Source organism: Solanum verrucosum, unplaced genomic scaffold (genome assembly GCF_900185275.1).
Source record: "Solanum verrucosum unplaced genomic scaffold, falcon-dt-bn FXZP01000159.1, whole genome shotgun sequence".
NCBI classification, from domain to species: Eukaryota; Viridiplantae; Streptophyta; class Magnoliopsida; order Solanales; family Solanaceae; genus Solanum; species Solanum verrucosum.
Genome location: NW_026020705.1, coordinates 1,105,066 through 1,125,853, shown reverse-complemented (window position 1 = coordinate 1,125,853; position 20,788 = coordinate 1,105,066). Strand labels below are relative to the sequence as shown.

At 34.8% G+C, this 20,788-nt stretch overlaps 1 protein-coding gene across 1 annotated transcript in view; it reads left to right on the top strand.

Moving 5' to 3' along the window:
* Positions 1–4,074: 4,074 nt before the first annotated feature.
* Positions 4,075–20,788, top strand: part of LOC125812423 (uncharacterized) — a 54,437-nt gene continuing 37,723 nt past the window's right edge. Inside the window, exons 1-3 of the mRNA XM_049491917.1 lie at positions 4,075–4,147; positions 19,193–19,245; positions 20,332–20,475. Coding sequence (XP_049347874.1) covers positions 4,075–4,147; positions 19,193–19,245; positions 20,332–20,475 — 270 coding nt within the window. The remainder of the gene's footprint in view (positions 4,148–19,192; positions 19,246–20,331; positions 20,476–20,788) is intronic.

Below are 20,788 nucleotides of genomic sequence, written 5' to 3'. Positions count from 1 at the left end.
ATCTTTAAGCACATTAGCAATTGAAGAAAATATAATCATGAAATTTTCCAAGGTCTTGAAATGGGATCCCCAACAAGTATCACCCTGGTCGCTGGAGGCCACATTCTTGATTTAATCCTTTCCTGGTAAGAATTTCTCCAGATTTAAGCAAGTCTTCCAACTTTTCAACTTGGTGTTGTCGAAGTAAGTCTCTACATTTAAAAGATGTTCTAATAGTATTCAAAAGATTAGTGACAACATAAAGAAACTTTTTATATCCGGATGTTTTTTTAGAAAAATTCACAAGTGTCAATTGCAATTGGTGAGTAAAACTATGAATATAATATGTAGACGGAGCATCTCACAAAATAAAAAACTTTAGGCCATTTTTTTAATTCTTGCATATTACTAGCTCTATCATAACCTTGTCCATGGAGTCTTGTAGGCATATCGAGTGATCCAAAAGTAAAGAGTAAATTACTTTTTGCAATGATCTTGCGGATGTATCATTCACATGAACACTACCCAAATATCTTTCTATCAACTCTCCATTTTTGTTAACATATCATAAAACTAGTGTCATTTTCTCTTTATGTGAAATGTCCTTTGACTGATCAACTAATATTCCAAAATCATCACCATCCAAGTCTTTGATGATAGCTTTAATTGTTTCGTTAGTACAAGCATCCACAATCTCTTTTTCAATTGTTGAACAAATCATCATATCATATTTTGGAGCATGTTGTAATATCACCTTTTCCACATCCGGACGATTAACCCCATGAAATTTCAAAAGTTCAAGAAAAAGACCTTTGTAATCGGAATCTTCACTCTCATCATGACCACGGAATGGTAATCCATTTCTTAGGATAAACCTTACCACATAGATTGAGGCATTTAAAAAAATTCGATAATCACTTTTTGTTTGTTCACTTTTCTTGTGAAGAGAAGATTGAATTGATTGACTTTGATTCGCAAAATCAAGCATCATATTCAAAAATTTGTTATGAATACTATTTACTTCACCAACATGCAATCAAATTCTTTCTAGACCATGGTTCCAATTTTTAAAACCATCTTGTGTGAATAATTTTTCCGCAATGCCACGACTTTCAAATTCATTCTTGAAGAGTTAACAACACAAACAAAATATAGCATCATCATTTATGCTATATTCCAACCAAACAGAATTTGGAGCATTAAACCACTTAGGATTAAATTGGTGATTCCTAGTCCCAAATGTTGTTTTAGGATATACACGATGTTTTGGTTGATAAGGCCCCATCAAAATATAATGTCTCCTCACAACATCTCGAATATTGGGATCATATTCAAGATGGATTTTCTTTCTCCGGGATCCCGTTTGAGATATCCAACCTCAAGAATACAATCAACATTTGAAGAAGAAGGTGTAATTGTCTCTCTTTGAGCTTCCAGAGCTACATGTGAACTAACAGATGGATCACTACTAGAACGTGGTTGCTTAATCAAAAATTTATCCATTTAGATATTCAAGGATAATTGTTCCTACAAATTCAAATAACTATTCAACTTAGTCACAAATTTAACTAGAAAATTTAAAATAAAATAAGAGAATCACATACCTTTCACAATTAAAAAAAAGGGAATCACACCCTTGCAAGTTCAAATAAAATAAAGGAATCACAATCCTTGCAAATCTAACTAAAATAGAGGAATCACACCCTTTCACATATAACAATAATAAAATCACACATTCATAATAAAAAGAGGACTTATACCTCTTTTGCATTCGGAATCACGTATTCATAATAAAGAAGAGGAATCACACCCCTTTCACATTAAAAAAAATAAGAGAATCATATCCCTTTTAAATTAAATAAAAGGGAATCACACCCTCAAAATTGATAATATAATATAAAATACATTCCTTAAAAGTTACATCCGCAAAATTTGTAAGTTTGAGATAATCAATTCATTAACTCTTGATGATTTCCTATTATAAGAAATGGCAATATTTTTTCTATGGAAACCCTAAAATTAAAGTGATATATTTAAAAAAAATTTGATTTTGTTAGTTTGTTTATTAAAAAGAGAAATTATAAACTAAAAAAAATTACCTTAAACTTTTACAATGATGATTTTTCTAGATTCTTGACTTGAAGTTGGAGACTTGGAGCTTCTTTTTGCCGAAAATAAAAGGGAAATTTGAAGAGAGAGAGAAAAATTATTAGAACTTGAAAAGTGGGTGGGAAGGAAACTTTTGAAGTCTTTTGGCTTTAGAACTTTCAGAATATCACTTTTTTTTTTTTGAAGAACATGTATTTAGTTAATAAAAAAATTTGAAGCATATTGTGGTTGGTTGGGATTGAACTCGGGACCTTGGTGTTGAAATCTGCCTGTCAAACCGCTAAACCATTCAGCAATTTTGTGAACGGATTCCACAAGTTTTTATTTAATATATTCTTTAATAATTATAAAAGTAATATATCGAGTTTAGTCAGATGACCACGGGTTCCGGTGACCAAATTTTAATACATAAATTCGCCCATGCTGCCAAGGTATAGGACAATTCTGGCAGCGTGGGCGAGACGTTGTATCATCACGTAGCTCATTGTGATGGTTGTCGGTTAGAAAATCTCCCAAATAGAGTTAAAAAGTGTATTTTTATTATATCACTTATTATGTTGAGGTTCAGAGATGAGTAAGTGTTTTTGTAAAGTTTTAAATGATTTCATTCCTTAAATATTTTACATTCAATTGAGTTTATGTTTTATTTATTGCAGTCTTACCAGTTCTGTTATTTGTTGTTCAGTTATATATTACATACTCGTACATTCAATGTACTGATGTCATTCGACCAACATCTTTTATTTAACAACGCAGATACATGTTCTTAGCATCATCAACATGCATTTCGTTGAGATCATTTTGCACGTCAGATAGTTTGGGTGAGCCTCCTTGCATTTCGGGGGACTTCACATTTATTTTCTAGTTGTTTTGAGTAGTCGTTGGTCTTGTCCCAACACTCATCTATATACAGTAGATGCTTCATAGATAGACAATTTTGGAGAGTCTTTCAATTTTAGATGTTTTATTTAAAACTTATGTTTCATACTCGGCATATTCAATTCAGTTTTGAGATTCAGTAAACTATTTTTAAACGTTTCTTTCAATTTGATGCTTATGTATGCTCAAGTTAGTCTTTCTCTTGTAGTCAGCTAGGATGAGGGTTCGTTTGGGGACTAGTAATGGTTCTCAAGTGTCGGTCACGTCCAGGGTGTAGGTGTCGGTCGTGAAAAGCTTGGTATTAGAGCACATAGTTCAAGTGTCCTAGGGTGTCTATGGAGCCATGTCAGGAGGATCTTATTTGTGGTTGTGAGGGTCTCACTTCTATAAATGAGGGACTACATAAATTTATGAAAAGTTTCCCTTCTTTCATACTCTAAATCGTGCAATAGAACTTTGTCATAAGGAACTTATTCAAACTCATGCGTTTCTCAGATCCATTTGACTATACCCATACTCATGGTAGTTGAAAAACGAATCCCAGATCATTATCGATGAGTTACTCTCAGCAAAAGTCTTGAGAAATTCTTAAGACTGCAGAAGGGCATAAGAGAAGCCTACAAGTGAGCTTAAGTGTTGAAATTCGAAATAATGCACTCTTATTCATATGAATCGTGCGTTCGAGCTAAGAGAGAGATGTATTCCAGACTTTTTTCTCTAAATCTTGTTTCAGCTAAGATCCTTATGAGGAAGTGTGTTTTAGAGCTTGGGTAGTTCACCCAAAAAAGTTAGTATGAGTTACAATGTTATAAGCAGTAGAAATAAAGTTCTCAGAGAAAAATATGCAGAGGTATAGTAATCTATAAAATAGATATAGTGATGAGGCAAAGTTTGTTGTTGCGGGCATGCACTCAGTAAGTTGTTAATTATGAGTTTTCCTTTATGAGTAGACCGATGAATAATAATCTTGTAAATAGTCCATGATAGAGGGTAGAGGAATAGTTACTATTTATGTAACACTCCGTATCCGAAAACGGACCTCAAAACAGATTTCCAGAAGTTGCAGGTGCGACTCACGGTCGCCACCCACGGATCGTAGAGTGACCCATGGCCCGTGCTGGTGGTCCGTGGTTAACACCTGAAACCTCTCCCAAAACTCAGCCAAAAAATTTGGCTAAAGGTAGACCCACGCGAAGACCTACGTACCGTAGGTCAGACCACAGTCTGTGGTCCAGGGTCGTATGTCAGACCCCCAAATTTCAGCTTCCAGTACTGATCGATGATGACTAGCACGGATCGTCAGTCGATCGACGATCCACCAATCCCATCCATCAGTTAATTTGACAGCAGTTAAGTCGGGGGTCTTCTGTTCTTTTCATTATTCGTTTGACCCTTAAGCTACGTCATTTAGACCCTAAATTATGAGGTTTTAGTTAGTTTAAGCCTAGAAACATAACTAGAACTTACCTAAGTCAAATCATTAATCAAACTTAGAAATATTAGAGTGTAAGAGAAGAAAAGAGGTCAAGAACCCTTGTTCAAGAACACAACAAGATTCCATCAGTTCCATCCCGAAATCGAAAGATTTCTCTGTGGAATTCATCACCAGGTATGTGGGATTTCACTAGTGGGTTCCTTTCACCCATTAGGTCCCTATATTTCAGTCAGATTCTTGATTCCCTATTATTAACTAGACCTAGGGTTTCTAGAACTTCAGCAGATTATCATGAATTAGTTATTTATATGTTCCAAATCAGATTATCATGTTATTACTTCGTCTCTTGCATGAATTTCAAAACCCTAGCTTGGTGGTTCTTTAGTTCTTGAATTACACATGCTAGGTAAGATATTTCAATATTTCAGATATACATGCCTCAGTTTGAATGTGTCATTATCAGTATATAAATGTGTATTCTCAGTTTGCATGTCAGTTTTGAGCTATCCAATATATTTTAGTAATTTAATCATAATGTGTTAATCATGTAATCTATTGGGAGTAGCATAATACCGAGTTGGACTAGGGTCAGTCACCTATATAGTTCCAGAACACGTAGGTTGCAAGTTTCCTCTGTGGGCATCATTTTAGTGATCACCCTAGCATGCCTCTACACCTTTGGCCGGGTTTATTGGTCCTCTTGATGGGGCGTATACATCGGACTCCACATTTAGCTCATGTGGTTTTATTATCAATTATTAGTTGCTCCCACAGTTCAGTCAGACTCCATTGCATTGACCACATTTCAGTATAGTCAGTATTCAGTCTCAACATATTATCATTTGGTCATTGCATTCAATTAGCTCAATATTCAGTATTTACATCATGTTCAGATCATACTCTTGCTTTATTGCTTGTTCAGTTATATGTTTATTTCAGCTTTACTCTATCCTGCATGCTCAGTACCTTTCAAGTACTGACGCATACTTTGTGTTACATCTTCTCATGATGTAGGTTCATGTTCTCAGCATCGAGATCATGCTTAGATCGGTCTTCGATCTCCAGTTCAGCAACATCAGTGGTGAGTTTAAAAGTTCATCTTATGAGCATATCAGATGGTGGTGTGATAGTTCAAAATGGATCATAATCTTTATTGGTAGTGGAGGTTAAGGAAAAGCAAGACAATGATCTGATATTGCTCGAACTCAAGGGTGCAGCCCATTAACATAAGGTTGAGGTATTCTTCTAAGGAGGAGATGGTGTGCTTCGCTACCAGGGCCGATTATGTGTTCCTAATGTAGGCGAGTTGAGACAACAAATTCTTGCAGAAGCCCATAACTCCAGGTATTCTATTCATCCAGGCGCCACTAAGATGTACCGTGATCTGCGGGAAGTCTTTTGGTGGAATGGCATGAAGAGGGATATAGCAGATTTTGTGGCTAAGTGCCTCAATTGTCAGCAAATGAAGGTAAAACATCAGAAACCAGGGGGTATGACTCAAGAGATCGAGATTCCTACTTGGAAGTGGGAAGTGATCAACATGGATTTCATCACAGTTTTACCTCGTACTCGCAGACAGCATGACTCCATTTGGGTGATAGTTGATAGAGTCACTAAGTTTTCTCACTTTTTGGCGGTCAAGACTACAGATTCGGTAGAGGACTATGCCAAGCTTTACATTAATGAGATGTCACGTTGCATGGGGTTCCTTTGTCTATCATCTCAGATAGAGGTCCTCAGTTTACCTCTCATTTCTGGAAGTCATTTCAGAAAGATCTTGGTACTCAGGTTAATCTTAGCACAACATTTCATCCACAGACGGATGTTCAGGCAGAGAGTACCATTCAAACCTTAGAAGACATGTTGAGAGCTTGTGTGATCGACTTCAAAGGTAGTTATGGTGATCACCTTTCTCTTATTGAGTTCGCCTACAATAATAGCTACCATTCCAGCATTCAGATGGCCCCTTATGAGACATTGTATGAGAGTAGGTGTAGATCTCATGTTGGTTGGTTTGAAGTAGGTGAAGAAGCCTTGATAGGGCCAGACTCAGTCCATTATGCGATGGAGAAAGTGCAATTCATTAGAGATAGACTTAAGACAACCTAGAGTCGCTAGAAGTCTTATGCATATGTAAGGAGAAGGGAACTAGAGTTCCAAGTTGATGATTGGGTTTTCTTGAATGTGTTACATATGAAAGGGGTGATGAGATTTGGCAAGAAAGGGAAGCTCAGTCCTAGATATGTAGGTCCTTACAAGATTCTGAAAAGGATTGGTAAAGTGGTTTATGAGTTAGAGTTTCCAGCATAATTAGCAGCAGTGCATCCAGTTTTTCACATTTCACTATTGAAAAAGTGTGTGGGTGATCCAGCATCCATAGTGCCATCAGAGAATGTGGCTGTGAAAGATAGTATTTCGTATGAGGATGTACTAGTTGAGATTCTTGATAGTCATGTTAGAAGATTGACAAACAAAGAAGTCGCTTCAGTCAAGGTTTTGTGGATGAGAGCTACTTGGGAAGCAGAAGTAACCATGAAGTCCAAGTATCCTCACCTTTTTCCTTCTGATTCAAATCCAGCTTGAGGTATTAGTTCCTCTTAAGTTTTTCAGTTATTCATGCGCAGATTCTGTCTTAATATCATGTCCCTTAATTTGTACTTGCATTTTCAGCGTATTTGCGGGTTCTTGGAATTTAGTTCAGTCAGAAATCAGTTTCAGTATTTTAGTGGTAGGGATTGCAGCCCTCTCCCTCCATTTCAGCTAGTTAGTCTTCATTCGAGGATGAATGTTTCCAAGGGGGAGATAATGTAACACCCCGTATCCGAAAACGGACCTCAAAACAGATTTCCAGAAGTTGCAGGTGTGACTCACGGTCACCACCCACGGACCGTAGGGTGACCCACGGCCTGTTCTGGTGGTCCGTGGTTCACACCTAAAACCTCCCCTAGAACCCAGCCCAAAAATTTGGCTAAGGGTAGACCCACGCCAAGACCTACGGATCTTAGGTCAGACCACGGTCCATGGTTCAGGGCCGTAGGTCAGACCCCCAAATTTCAGCCTCCAATACTGATCGACAGATGACCAGCACGGATCGTCAGTCAATCGATGGTCTGGCAGTCCCGTCCGCCAGTCACTCCAATAGCAGTTAAGTTGGGAGTTTTTTAGTCTTTTCCTTATTCGTTTGACCCCTAAACTATGTCTTTTAGACCCTAAATTATGTGGTTGTAGTTAGTTTAAGCCTAGAAACATAACTAGAACTTACCTAAGTCAAATCATTAATCAAACTTAGAAAAATTAGAGCATAAGAGGAGAAAAGAGGTCAAGAACCCTAGTTCAAGAACGCAACAAGATTCCATCAGTTCCATCCCAAAATCGAAAGATTTCTCCGTGGAATTCATCACCAGGTATGTGGGATTTCACTAGTGGGTTCCTTTCACCCATTAGGTCCCTATATTTCAGTCAGATTCTTGATTCCCTATTATTAACTAGACCTAGGGTTTCTAGAACTTCAGTAGATTATCATGAATTAGTTATTTATATGTTCCAAATCAGATTATCATGTTATTACTTCAGCTCTTGCATGAATTTCAGAACCTTATCTTCGTAGTTCTTTAGTTCTTGAATTACACATGCTAGGTCAGATATTTTAGTATTTCAAATATATATGCCTCAGTTTGAATGTGTCATTATCAGTATATAAATGTGCATTCTCAGTTTGCATGTCAGTTTTGACTTATCCAGTATATTTTAGTAATTCAATCATAATGTGTTAATCATGTAATCTATTGGGAGTAGCATAATATGGAGTTGGAATAGGGTCAGTCACCTATATAGTCCCAGAACTACCAGTCACATAGGTTGTAGGTCCCCTCTGTGGGAATCATTTTAGTCATCACGCCAACAAGCCTCTACACCTTTGGTCGGGTGTATTGGGTACTCTCAATGGGGCGTATACATCGGACTCCATATTTAGTTCGTGCGGTTTTATTATCGGTTATTAGTAGCTCCTACAGTTCAGTCAGACTCCATTGCATTGACCACATTTCAGTATAGTCAGTATTTAGTATCAGCATGTTATCATTTGGTCATTGCATTCAGTTAGCTCAGTATTCAGTATCTACATCATGTTCAGATTATACTCTTGCTTTATTGCTTGTTTAATTATATGTTTATTTCTGCTTTACTCTATCCTGCATGCTCAGTACCTTTCAAGTATTGACGCATAATCTGCGCTACATCTTCTCGTGATGTAGGTTCAGGTTCTCAGCATCCAGATCACGCTTAGATCGGTCCCCGATCTCCACTTCAGCAGCATCAGTGGTGAGTCCTCATTCTTCGAGGACAATAGTCATGTTATCTTTTCAGTATTTTAGTCTTTTAGTTTTAGTTTTGCTAGACTTAGTTGGGGCATGTCCCAGCACTTCTAGTCAGTTAGAGGCTATTTTCAGACATAGTTAGATTCAGCTTAGTATTTCGAGTTTGATATTTCTTTTGTATTAAACTCTCAGATTTGATATATTCAGTTTTAGTATATGGGTATTCCCCATCATTTCAAATTTACTTTATGATTAGCTTCCGCATCAGTTTTATTTCTCAGTTTATATTTAGTATGCTCATGATTATGCCAGTAGGGTTAGCTTGGGGTCACTTGTGATCCTAGGTCTCATGTTGCATCTAGGGGGTAGCCTCGAGGCGTGACAATTTAGGATGATCTAGAGTATACTTTAACTAGAAAAGAGTTTATGATGATGTGGCATTGTGTTAGTAAAGGCCAAGTATAAGTGTTGAATAAAAAAGCAGAGTAGTCATAAGATGGTAGATCTAAGCTAGGCTTATGATTTTGAGGGAGAGCCCATAATATTCAGAGGGTTACAAAACTAATTAGGAAATGATGTATAGTGAATGGGTAAGTAGTACTTAAGTTATGAAATGGAATGTGATGGTAAATTGTAAGTATGTTGACTAAGAGATAAAGATTTACTACTTTTCATGCGGTCTTAGTGGGCGAGTGTTTTTTAATTTTATCTAGTAGTTGTAAGTTAGTATAGTAAGTGAGCAATCATATTGATATTTGTGATTAGTAATAGACATTAAACTTGAATTAGAGATGAGTGTCATAATAAAAAGAATGGCAACATGAGGGTGATGATGTTAGTTTTGAGATCTGATCTGGTAGACTTGAAATAGAGTAGGTGAGGAATTAAGATGTTTTCTGTAATAAATATGAGTGGTACAAGTGTGAGATTCTGACTTTTAGATGAGAGAAATGAGGTATGACTAAGTCACTATATTAACAAGAGCATTAAGAGGCGTACCCGATATCGTATTTAGTAAGATAAGGTTCTAATTAAGTTTACTATTTTTATGTATGCCTAGATAACATAATTGAGTTGTCAATGTGGAGTACGCTGATGTAAGCATTATTTATCACCCTTAAGAGTTTGGTAGAAAAGATTTTATATAGTCAATGACGAGCCTCTTTAATATAGTTCCAAGCTCTTCCAGATAGGTTGATATGAACATAGAAGGATGTTATTAAAAGCTAAGAAGGAGAATTCATATTGTTAACAGTTAGATTAAGTGGCCTTATAAGCTAATGAGAAGAGGTTAAGAGAAGCATCTTAGAAAGAGGTCTTAGAGGAGTCTTAGTACCTACTTATGGGGAGTTCAGTAGGCATAAGATTTGCATCTTCTGAGTAAGAAAAGCGAATGTAGACCAGTTTGGAGTTGGTGAAATAGATCCATATCTTTAAAGTGTCCGTTTCAAACCTAAGGGGGAAATCATAAAATGAGAAACCAAGTCAAGTGTGGAGAATTAGATAGAGATGTGTCCGCAAAGAGTTTTAGAGATATATGAATCCATTCATAATCTCTTGTGTATTCCTTAAAGCTCAGTCATTACAGTATCTTGTTGATGTTTATAATATCATAATTGTGTCGATGACCTATGCTTATACACTTAAAAAATATTCACATCTATGCTCAGTTTCCAAAACGAGGGGTAAAGACTTTAGCCCATTGATCTCAATCTTACTCTATAAATTCATTGATAGAAACTCATGATATGGACTTATTCATATAAGCACTCATGTCTCATAGTAAGCTCAGTCTCGCGAATTCATGATTTGATCTAAATGGCTAGCAAGATAATGTTATGTCATGCATATTCTTATATCAGATATCTCGAATGGATCGTGCTTATGATTTTCGCCCCAAAGTTCTTTTAGTGGTCCTATTTAGTTTTGATAGCGATGTTGGTGATAGTAGTTGAGTAGTGACAGAAGGAGAAGGTTGGTGTTTTTTTATTGTGGTAGTGGTAGTGTGTTTATTCCATCTAAGATTATAAATATGGAGGAAAAAGGGATGGGATTTTACCATGAGTAATAGTGAAATGAGAGCAATTAGTCAGTTCCTGGTAGTAATGCTTGAAATTTCAGTTGGTAGAGATCATGAGAAAATGAGAAATTTTAGAAGGATTGGTTAGTATAAGTCCATGGAGTGGTTATAGTACTAGGCTTGAATGTGATTTTGTTAACATGTGGACTAATGCATGATGCATTAGGTGTTTCTTGATATGGGCTCAAGGTTGGTTGAATACGGTTATAAGGAGAAGTATTTTTGGGATGAGATTCCCTATAGAAGTATAGAAACTGAATCTTGTGGTTTAGATATGTATACCATCTCATGTTTAACACCTTGTGAATTAGAGATTAGGCTTGTACACAGTAAGAGCAAACAATTTGACTTAGATGTTGGAAATAGTAGTCATATACCCTTGTGGGAGCTATGAGTTGCAACTTATGAGGTGTGATATTCATAAATGAAGTCATGATATAGAGGTGTTACTAGTCTTGAAAGCTAGCAGTTGTATTGCTTATGGCGTAATAGTCTTATTCTTACTTCATGCCCAGATTCCTATGTCTCATGTAAGATAACTTCAAATAGAGCTTGGCTAAGTTCAAACTCATATCGATCTTGATTGATGTGCCATAGACAGTTTCAAACTCTTACTAGAAATCAGTTTCGCCTATGTTAGAAGGCAAGGTCAGAATTCAGAAAGATAGTAAAAGGAAACCCTTTCCATTCTCAGTTTGACCATCATTCGAGGACGAATGATACCAAGGGGGAGATATTGTAACACCCCAAAAATTTCTTAGCTAAGGCCCGAACTTTTCTTTATTTGCAGGTAAGGTCGTATTGGGTGATTCTTAAATTACTCATATGTTTAAAGGTCAACTCTTTAATATGGAATGGATTTGAATATGAATTAAGGTCACTAAAACCCGCTAGCATAAAGTTGAGTTGAAAGTTTCCATACCGATTAAGTTTTTATGTAAGATTCTACTTGGGTCCAGTGGCGGATCCAGGATTTTCATTAAGGGGGTTCGGAAAACAAGAGAGCAGTGCTTAAGATTTGAGGTTTGAACCCCTCAACCACTAAACCAACCTCTAATCTTATATTCAGGAGGTTCAAAATCAATATATAAACATAAAAAATCTTTAAAATACCTTAAATATACAACGTAATTTTTTGCTGAGGGGGTTCACCCGCCCCTGCTTGGGTCAACTTCAAATGATCACATCTCTTAGAATATAATGAGTTACGTGGACCATAATAAATCAAACTAAAGGTATTTGAATCTTCTTTCTAACACCACCAATTTTGCGTCAATCTGAATTCCGAGTAGAAAGTTATGACCATTTTATTAACCTGATATAGTGCAGTGACGAATTAGCCGACAGGAAAACATTAAAAAGGGGTCTTTTTTTTGTCTTTTTTACCTCTAAGAAAATCCTAAACGAATCTCTTGACTAATTAAATTCCGAAAACAATTAGATTTTCATCTCTTAATCCCTCATTCTATTCTCTTTCAAACCCTAAGGAAAGATCATTTCGTTCCATTTTTAGTCAAATAGTGAAGGATATTCTATTATTAATGAAAAAGGGGAAATCAAAGTAGAAGACTTACATTCAAGATTCTTTCAGGTTTTTACAAGATTCTTCTTCAAGATAAGTCCTTCCCCAAGAATTTCATTCTTTCCAACTCAAATTCCTTCATACAATTATGAACCACTAATAAAAATTATAATTCGTGGCCACAAAGATTTCAAGAAACTCAAGAAAGGTTTTCTTGGTTGTTCTCCTTGAAGCCATGGTTTCAAGGCTTCTTATCAAGTTCTTCTTCAAGATTCTTCAAGAACATTGTTCTTCCAGGTATGTAAGACTATCATAGTATTAGACTAGTTCGTCCTCATGCCCTACATCTACTTTCAAATCAGGCAAAGATTAATCTAGGATTTTATCCCTAGATTTGAGTGTTCTTGAGATGAGTTGATTTTGAGTTCTTGAGTTCATGATTCTTTTTGAAATTCTATTCCTAATTATTGAGTTGTTATATGTTATGTATTAAGATTCTTGAGTAGATTCATTCATGTCTATATTTCAGCATGAACCCTATTAATTGAGTATTCTTGAGATGATTCGTTCATGTCGATATGAGGATGCGTTCAGACAACTCAAAATCCTCATAAACTATGTATGCCAACATGGGTAAATGATCATACTTTTTAGATGACTTTTATTGCTTTCAAGCATATCTTAGTGGATCCACTTAGTTGAGGTGTTGTATATCCCGACAAGGTATAGGACAATTCTGGCAGCGTGGGCGAGACGTTGTATCATTACGTAGCTCATAGTGATGGTTGTCGGTTAGAGAATCTCCCAAATAGAGTTAAAAAGTGTATTTTTATTATATCACTTATCATGTTCAGGTTCAGAGATGAGTAAGTGTTTTTGTAAAGTTTTAAATGATTTCATTCCTTTAATCTTTTACATTCAATTGAGTTTATGTTTTAATGATGCAGGTACATGTTCTTAGGATCATCAACATGCATTTCGATGAGATCACTTTGCACTTCAGATAGCTTGGGTGAGTCTCCTTGAATTTCGGGGGACTTCACATTTATTTTCTAGTTAGTTGTTTTGAGTAGTCGCTGGTCTTGTCCCAACACTCGTCTATATACAGTAAAGGCTTTATAAACAGACAGTTTTGGAAAGTTTTTCAGTTTCAGATATTTTATTTAAAACATATGTTTCATACTCAGTATATTCAATTCAATAAACTGTTTTTAAACGTTTCTTTCAATTTGAGGCTTATGTATGCTCGAGTTAGTCTTTCGTTTGTAGTCAATTAGGATGAAGGTTCTCTTGGGGCCCAATAATGGTTCTCGAGTGATGGCCACGTCCAGGGTGTAGGCTCAGGTCGTGACAAATACCATCAAAGGTACAAACCACCTCCAAATATCACCACCACCATTATCAATATCGTTTTCTTCTTCTTCACCATCTTCATTCCCACTTCTTTGTCACCCACCACCCATCACCAATGAATTCATCATTATATTTTATTTTTTAAACTCAACCATCAATTTTATTAACCACTAAAAGAGTCTAAGAGAAAATCGAATATAATGGAGATGGTGAAATCTATAAACATTAAAATAGAATATGATTGGAAGGGGGGAGCATTCTGGTGGGGTGGGGTGGATGTAAATCGAGTATGGAAGATGATGAAAAATTTAAAAAATAAAGAAGAACAAGAAGATGTGGGTGCGGTGTGAAGAAGAAGACGAGGAGGAGGCATGGGGTGATAGGGTGGAGCCATGGGGGAAGAAGAGGATTTTGATTATTATTTTTTACCAAATATGCTTTCTTTTTTTTGCCACATTAGTTTTTGGGGTAAATGAATTCACTTTTGAATAGTAAAGGTGTGTAATAGGTTGTCATGATAATTTAAACGTGAAACTGACTTTTTGGAGCAGGTTTAGAGGTGAATTATTGCCTTTTACCAAACAATATTCTTGAGTAAATTTAATATAGGAAAAAAGATTAAAAAAAAATACCCCCCACCTTTCGTTTATTAGTTGACCTTAGCTTACTGTTAATTATAATATCAAGTTATTCATACCCTTACCATTAATAAACTTATTATATGTACCCCCTCAATTGGATGAAAATCCCCAAATCAACTAAAATTATCCAATTTCCTTTCTTTATCCAAATCCGATCAACTTAATCAAATGAATTCATACCAAATTAAATCTCCAAACCCATTTCTTTAATATTCTTTATCTCCTTCCTCCATTGAAACACTTATGAATCTTCATTATCTCCTTATGTCCATCTCTGCATAAATCATGGTTTAACGAAGAATAACGAATTAACACAAAAGTTTTGGAGAGAAGCTGGATTGTGTACATGGGGTAGTGGTAAATTTGTTGATGGAGTTCTTCATTGGTTTCGTCGTCATCACACCAATGAGGATGCGATCTTGACTCAACCTCACAATTCTGCATAATGTGAAAACCATGGCAATTTTTGTCAGTCACCTGTCAACTGCTCTAGTACTAGCTATGGAAGGCTCATTTTTTAAGGTAAAGTATAGATGTAATGCTCACAGAGGGAAGCTTGAAGTAGTTGTGCCCATTTGAGAGTACATACAAGATAAATAGGTGTCACACCCCGAGCCTACACCCTGAACGTGGGCGACTTTTAGAAATTATTGTTGGTCCCAAGAGAACTCTTGGTCTGACTGACTACTTCGCGGAAGATTAAGACATGCATACGGAAGCTTAAAACTGATGAACATTTAAAGAATAAACTGAGTCTCAAAGCTGTCTGAAAATACTGAGTATAAATGACAAAAAGTTTGTTAAAATATCTGAAAAGAAACTGAAATGTGTCTCTAACTTTATCTATCTATGAAGCCTCTACTTTCTAAACATATGCTTCGGGACAAGACCACGACAACCTACAAACACTACTACTAAGCAATAAACCTGGAGTCCTCCACAAGTAAGGCGGCCACACCAAAAGATGACGAGTGAGTGATGTGATCTCAATGAAGCACATGTTGATGATCCTGATTATCTGTATCTACATCATAAAACTATGGATCTTCGAATGATGTTAGTACATGGAATGTACAATATATAATAAAGATGACGGAAACAAATAGTTGATTTGAATGAAAGACTAAAAATAACTAAACTGAAGTAAAGCGTGAATATGAATGAAATAATTAAAAAGCTTTACAATAGGCATGCAATGATAGTAAATACTAAAATAATCTACTTTACTTTTTGTGGGAGTTTCTCTAACCGACAACCATCACTATGAGACTCGTGATAATACAACATCTTTCCACATTGCTAGAATTGTCCTATACCTTGCCGTGGTATAGGACGCAAGTTAACTTATGGATCTACTAAAAGCCTTCTTGAGGCTGGTGAGGAGTCGTCCAAATTTCGGTATGATCCTATCTATGTTGGCGACACATTTTATTGGGTTTGAGTTGTATTAACTCTTACCCAAATCGGTGCTCAATACTACTCCTAAAATATAAGTATTAATTTTCATATAATAATACTCATTGGGTCGAGTTAATACTCGAAAGACCCTTTTAGGGAAAAACTGATCTTTACTTTACTTACTGAAACTTCTTTAAAACTATTTATGCTTTTATTAAATTAGATTCTCGACACGTGCGTTGCACATGATTATCAATTCAGAAAATTTAAGCAAAGATTTGAATAATAAGTTTTGCACAAAATAATATTATATATTCTTTTGTGAATGTTCAATGTGGATCGTCATATATATCTCTTATTCACACGAACATATGAAGATAGTCAATGAATTTTTTTATTATTTAAATGCAATAATGTACATATTTATTTCAATTTGATGAGGTTCAATCATTTAATTAGTCATAACTCACTAATATTATCTTATAGACGATATTTGTTGTGTATTTTTCTTGTCATCTAACCAGATGTGCTTTGATGTGTATTCCACTTAGTTTGTTTAGATGTCATATGATAATGTGGAGAACAACTACATTTTATTTTTTAGAATATTTTTGTATATTAATTTTTATTTAAAGCAAACTTCCTCACAATCTAAATCACATAAGTAGCATTGATAAATAAAGTAATTATTTTGTCTTGAGCATAAAAAAAAACAAATCGTGATAATTCTCTAACTCTGGAGAAGTTTAATGATTTTGGAAAAAAATATTCATAAACATATATCTACATCACAAGAGAAATCGTTAACAATAACAAATGAATTTAGACTACAATAAAAATTAAACTAATACAAACTTCCACTAGCGTTATTACAAGTCATATGAACATTTCTTTGTCAAAAATATTGAAATATTAAGAAATAGTAAATCAGTAAAACAAAAGGGCAATGTTTATATAGTAATAACTATTTTGAAACAAACTTCCAGACAATCTAAATCACATAAGTAGCATTGATAAATAAATTCATTTTTTTGTCTTGGGCATCAAAAAAACAAATCGTTATAATTCTCTAACTATTGAGAAGTTTAATAATTTTGAAAAAAGATACTCAGAACCATATATCTACATCACAAGAGAAATTGTTAATAAAAACAAATGAATTTAGATTACAATAAAAATTAAATGAATAGAAATTTCAATTGGCGTTATTATAAGTCATATAAACTTTTCTTCGTCGAAAATCCTTAAGTATTAAGAAACAGTAAATCAGTAAAACAAAAGGGCTATGTTTATATAGTAATAACTATTTTGAAGCAAACTTCCTGACAATCTAAATCATATAAGAAACATTGATAAATAAAGTCATTCTTTTGTCTTGACATAAAAAAAAATCATGACAATTCTATAACTCTTGGGAAGTTTAATAATTTTTGAAAAAGATATTCAGAAGCATATATCTACATCAAAAGAGAAATTGTTAACAAAAACTAATGAATTTAGACTACATCATGTTAACTTCATATATTGGAACATTACATACTAATGTATATACTAAGCAAAAAAATAATTATTATATCATCACAATTATTTTCCTCAAGTACTGGAGGTTAAGGAATATACCCTCTTAGGATAGAACAATTTACTTCATCAGAATAGTGGTACCTCATATTCCACTAAACTTCGAACTTACTCAACGACAATAAATCACATGAAATTTTTTAAAATGCAAGAAGAAAAAGAGTAGAAGCTTAAAAAAATTGTGGTTGGAAAATGAGAGGAAATCCCTTTATTTATAATCAACAAAGGGTAGTATTAACAAGTGTTTTTTGTGTCTTATCTAAAAAGTCATGACCTTTCCGAGAAGTCACAACCCTTTCGAAAAGTCACAACTTATTGAAAAAATCACAACTTTTTGGAAAAGTCACAACTCATCGTAAAAGTCACAACCTAAGTTAGAGATATTATAGTAATTTAACATTTAAGTTAGAAAGTTCATGCTTTTAAGGTAATATATATATATATATATAGATAGATTAGCAATACTTTTCGCAATACAAAATAGTGAATTTTGAATCATTAGTGTTCCCTTAAAAAACTCTTCTCAACTGTTCTTACATACCTGGAAGAACAACGTTCTTGAAGAAACTTGAAGAAGATGCTTGAAAACCCTAGCTTCTTCCTTAAAGTGGTTTATGAGTTTGAGGGAGATAAAACTATAGGAACTAAGTCTTAAGTTTGAAAACCTTATAGGATATGCGTAATATCGTGGCTTAGACTTAGGAAAGCTGGAAAAATAAAAAAGAAATCCCAATTAAAAAACTATCGAAAACCTTTCACGAGGCCATCTACGGTCTCTGGTTTGATCTACGGGTCGTAGATCCAATTCATGGAAGTTAGACTGAAATTTAAGTTTCTGAAGTACCACCTATGGGCCCAAATTACGGCCTCTGGGTTTACGATTCGTAATTAAATCAGTGGAAATCAGGCTTAAAAACTTTATTCAAAACTTTTTTTCACTTTCTTTTTAAATATAAAATATAACTCCTAAAATATATCCACGTGTTTTATGCATACATGCATCACTATTAACTACTATTTTTTTTTATAAATATTCACGTGCATCCATTTCTACATATACATGTTTTTTTTAAGATTTTCTTAACACTATACATATAGTATAACATTTACTTTAACATCAATTATTATTTCTTTTGTCTCATATTAGTTGATCATTTACCGTTTTACACATCTATCTATTAAAAATACATAAATAAGAGTATAATTTTACTAATTCACTCCTTAAAAAATATTTTGAAAATTTATAGATAAATATGAACACTTTTAAAAAGTACTAATCTCACGGATAATATAGAAAAATCTTAATTAATGTTTTCTTGATTAGTGGATAAATAACTAATATCAAACAACTATTTTTATTAAGATAATTAATTAATATAAACGGAAAGGGTCTTATTTCTTTTAATAATTTTATTAGACTTGGACCTAACTTTATTGATTGATTTGTGACACAATAGAAATTTTGAATGTGAGCCACATATTTTATAACGTTCAATTTCCAAGAAGCAGCTAATCGTACAACTATTTTACCGTTATGTACAACAACTCACAGCATCACTTTCCGTATATATCCCCTCCAATTCCTCCTCCTATGGAGGCATCAAGAACAATGGGGTTTTTCAATCCAACTGACTATTCTTCTCTTCCTCCTCTTTCTATGGGGGTTTCAATCTCCTCCTCCTCCTCCTCTCATCTCCTTCTTCCCTATCTTTCAATCTACCCACGAACCCCAAGACAAATGTATACGGAATCCTCACTAAATTCAACCTTCCTCAAGGGTTCTGTAAAATCTTACTCCCTTTCCGATGATGGAACATTTGAAGTTTTACTGGAGAAGCTTTGAATATTTGGTTTATTACGCTGAGAAGGTAACTGAGTCTTGGGTCGATTACTGATTTGAAGTTAAGAGATTCTTTGTGTGGTTAAATGTGAATGAGATTTTCCATCGTCTGGGAGTATTTACTTTCAACTTGGGTTCATTAACAAGAAGCTTGATATCAAACAGTTTGAAACTCTTCATTCTTGTTTGGCGTTGTGTGGAGGACCATCTCTGAGACAGGTGATTTTCAAGTTCCATTCTGTTTTTCTAAAAATGTATTTAGATATTCTTGATCAAGTTGTCTCGCATATTTCATCATGGTTCTTCTCTTCAGTGATGGTCAATATTGATATTGTTGTGTAAAATGTGAGTGAGCCCTTCATGGAATAAATAATTGTGTAAGGGAATTGAAAAATTGTTGTGTCTGGCAAGATTGTGTATATTGTAGACTAAACACTGGCACCTAAAATGCACAAAGAAGCAGAAATTAAGATCTGTAAAGGGCAATAAGGAAAGGAAAAATTGGACTTGAGGGGTTTGGAAGCAAGGAGGTTGGAAGGAAATTAACAACAATCTTTAATGGGGTCCTATAGAGGTGCCCTAAAGAAGAAGGGGAAATACATAGGTGATAGGTGGGATTATAATAATACCATTTACATATCTTAGTTTCATTGCCAAACCATGTCATTGATTAAGATGAAGTATGGTGTATCTACTAAGATGACACATTTTCATGAGCAGGATTATGCATGGATTAGATGCAGGATGCTATTTCCATTTCTGGAACATGTAGACAGGTTTGTGACAGTCATACATATGTTCTAATGTTGATATAAATTTTTGGTACTGTCTGGGTGTGGTGAAATTTAGCTTTGTTTAGGTTGCAGGGGCAGACTGACTTGAACGACAGCACGCCTGATGATCTTCGCTCTGCCATAGAAGAGGCGTTTCTTGCTGAAAATGGTGTTGTTGAGATGTTGATGGTTGAAATAAATGCAGCAGCTTGTAATCTAGCCCATCTCCGGTCTCTTCCCTGAGGAGTATTCGAGGCCTGTGATTCAAATCAGGATCAAGAGTGTAACTCTCCAAGCCAGGCACGTTTCTGTTGAGCAAATATTGAATATATAATTGTTGTGTGAGTAAGCCCTTCATGGAATAAATAACTGTGTGGATGAGGAACATCTCTGAGACAGGGTGATTTTCAAATTCCATTCTGTTTGAGTTCCGTGTGGATTTCCCATCATCTGGGAGTATTTACTTCCAAGTTGGGTTTATTAACAAGAAGCTTGATATCAAACAGTTTGAAACTCTTCATTCTTGCCGGGACAATGGTTTGGCCTTGTGTGGAGGAACATCTCTGAGACAGGTGATTTTCACATTACATTCTGTTTGATTCATTGTTTTTTTCTAAAATTGTATTAAGATATTCTTTATCAAGTTGGATGGTTCTTCTCTTTAATTAGGGTTAATATTGATATTGCTGTTCAAAATGTGAGTGAGCCTTAATGGAATTAATAATTGTGCAAGGGAATTGAAAAATTGTCTGGCAAGATTGTGTATATGTTCTATCTTGTAGACTAATCACTGGCACGTAAAATGCACAAAGAAGCAGAAATTAAGATCTGTAAAGGGCAATAAGGAAAGGAAAAATTGGACTTGAGGGGTTTGGAAGCCAGGAG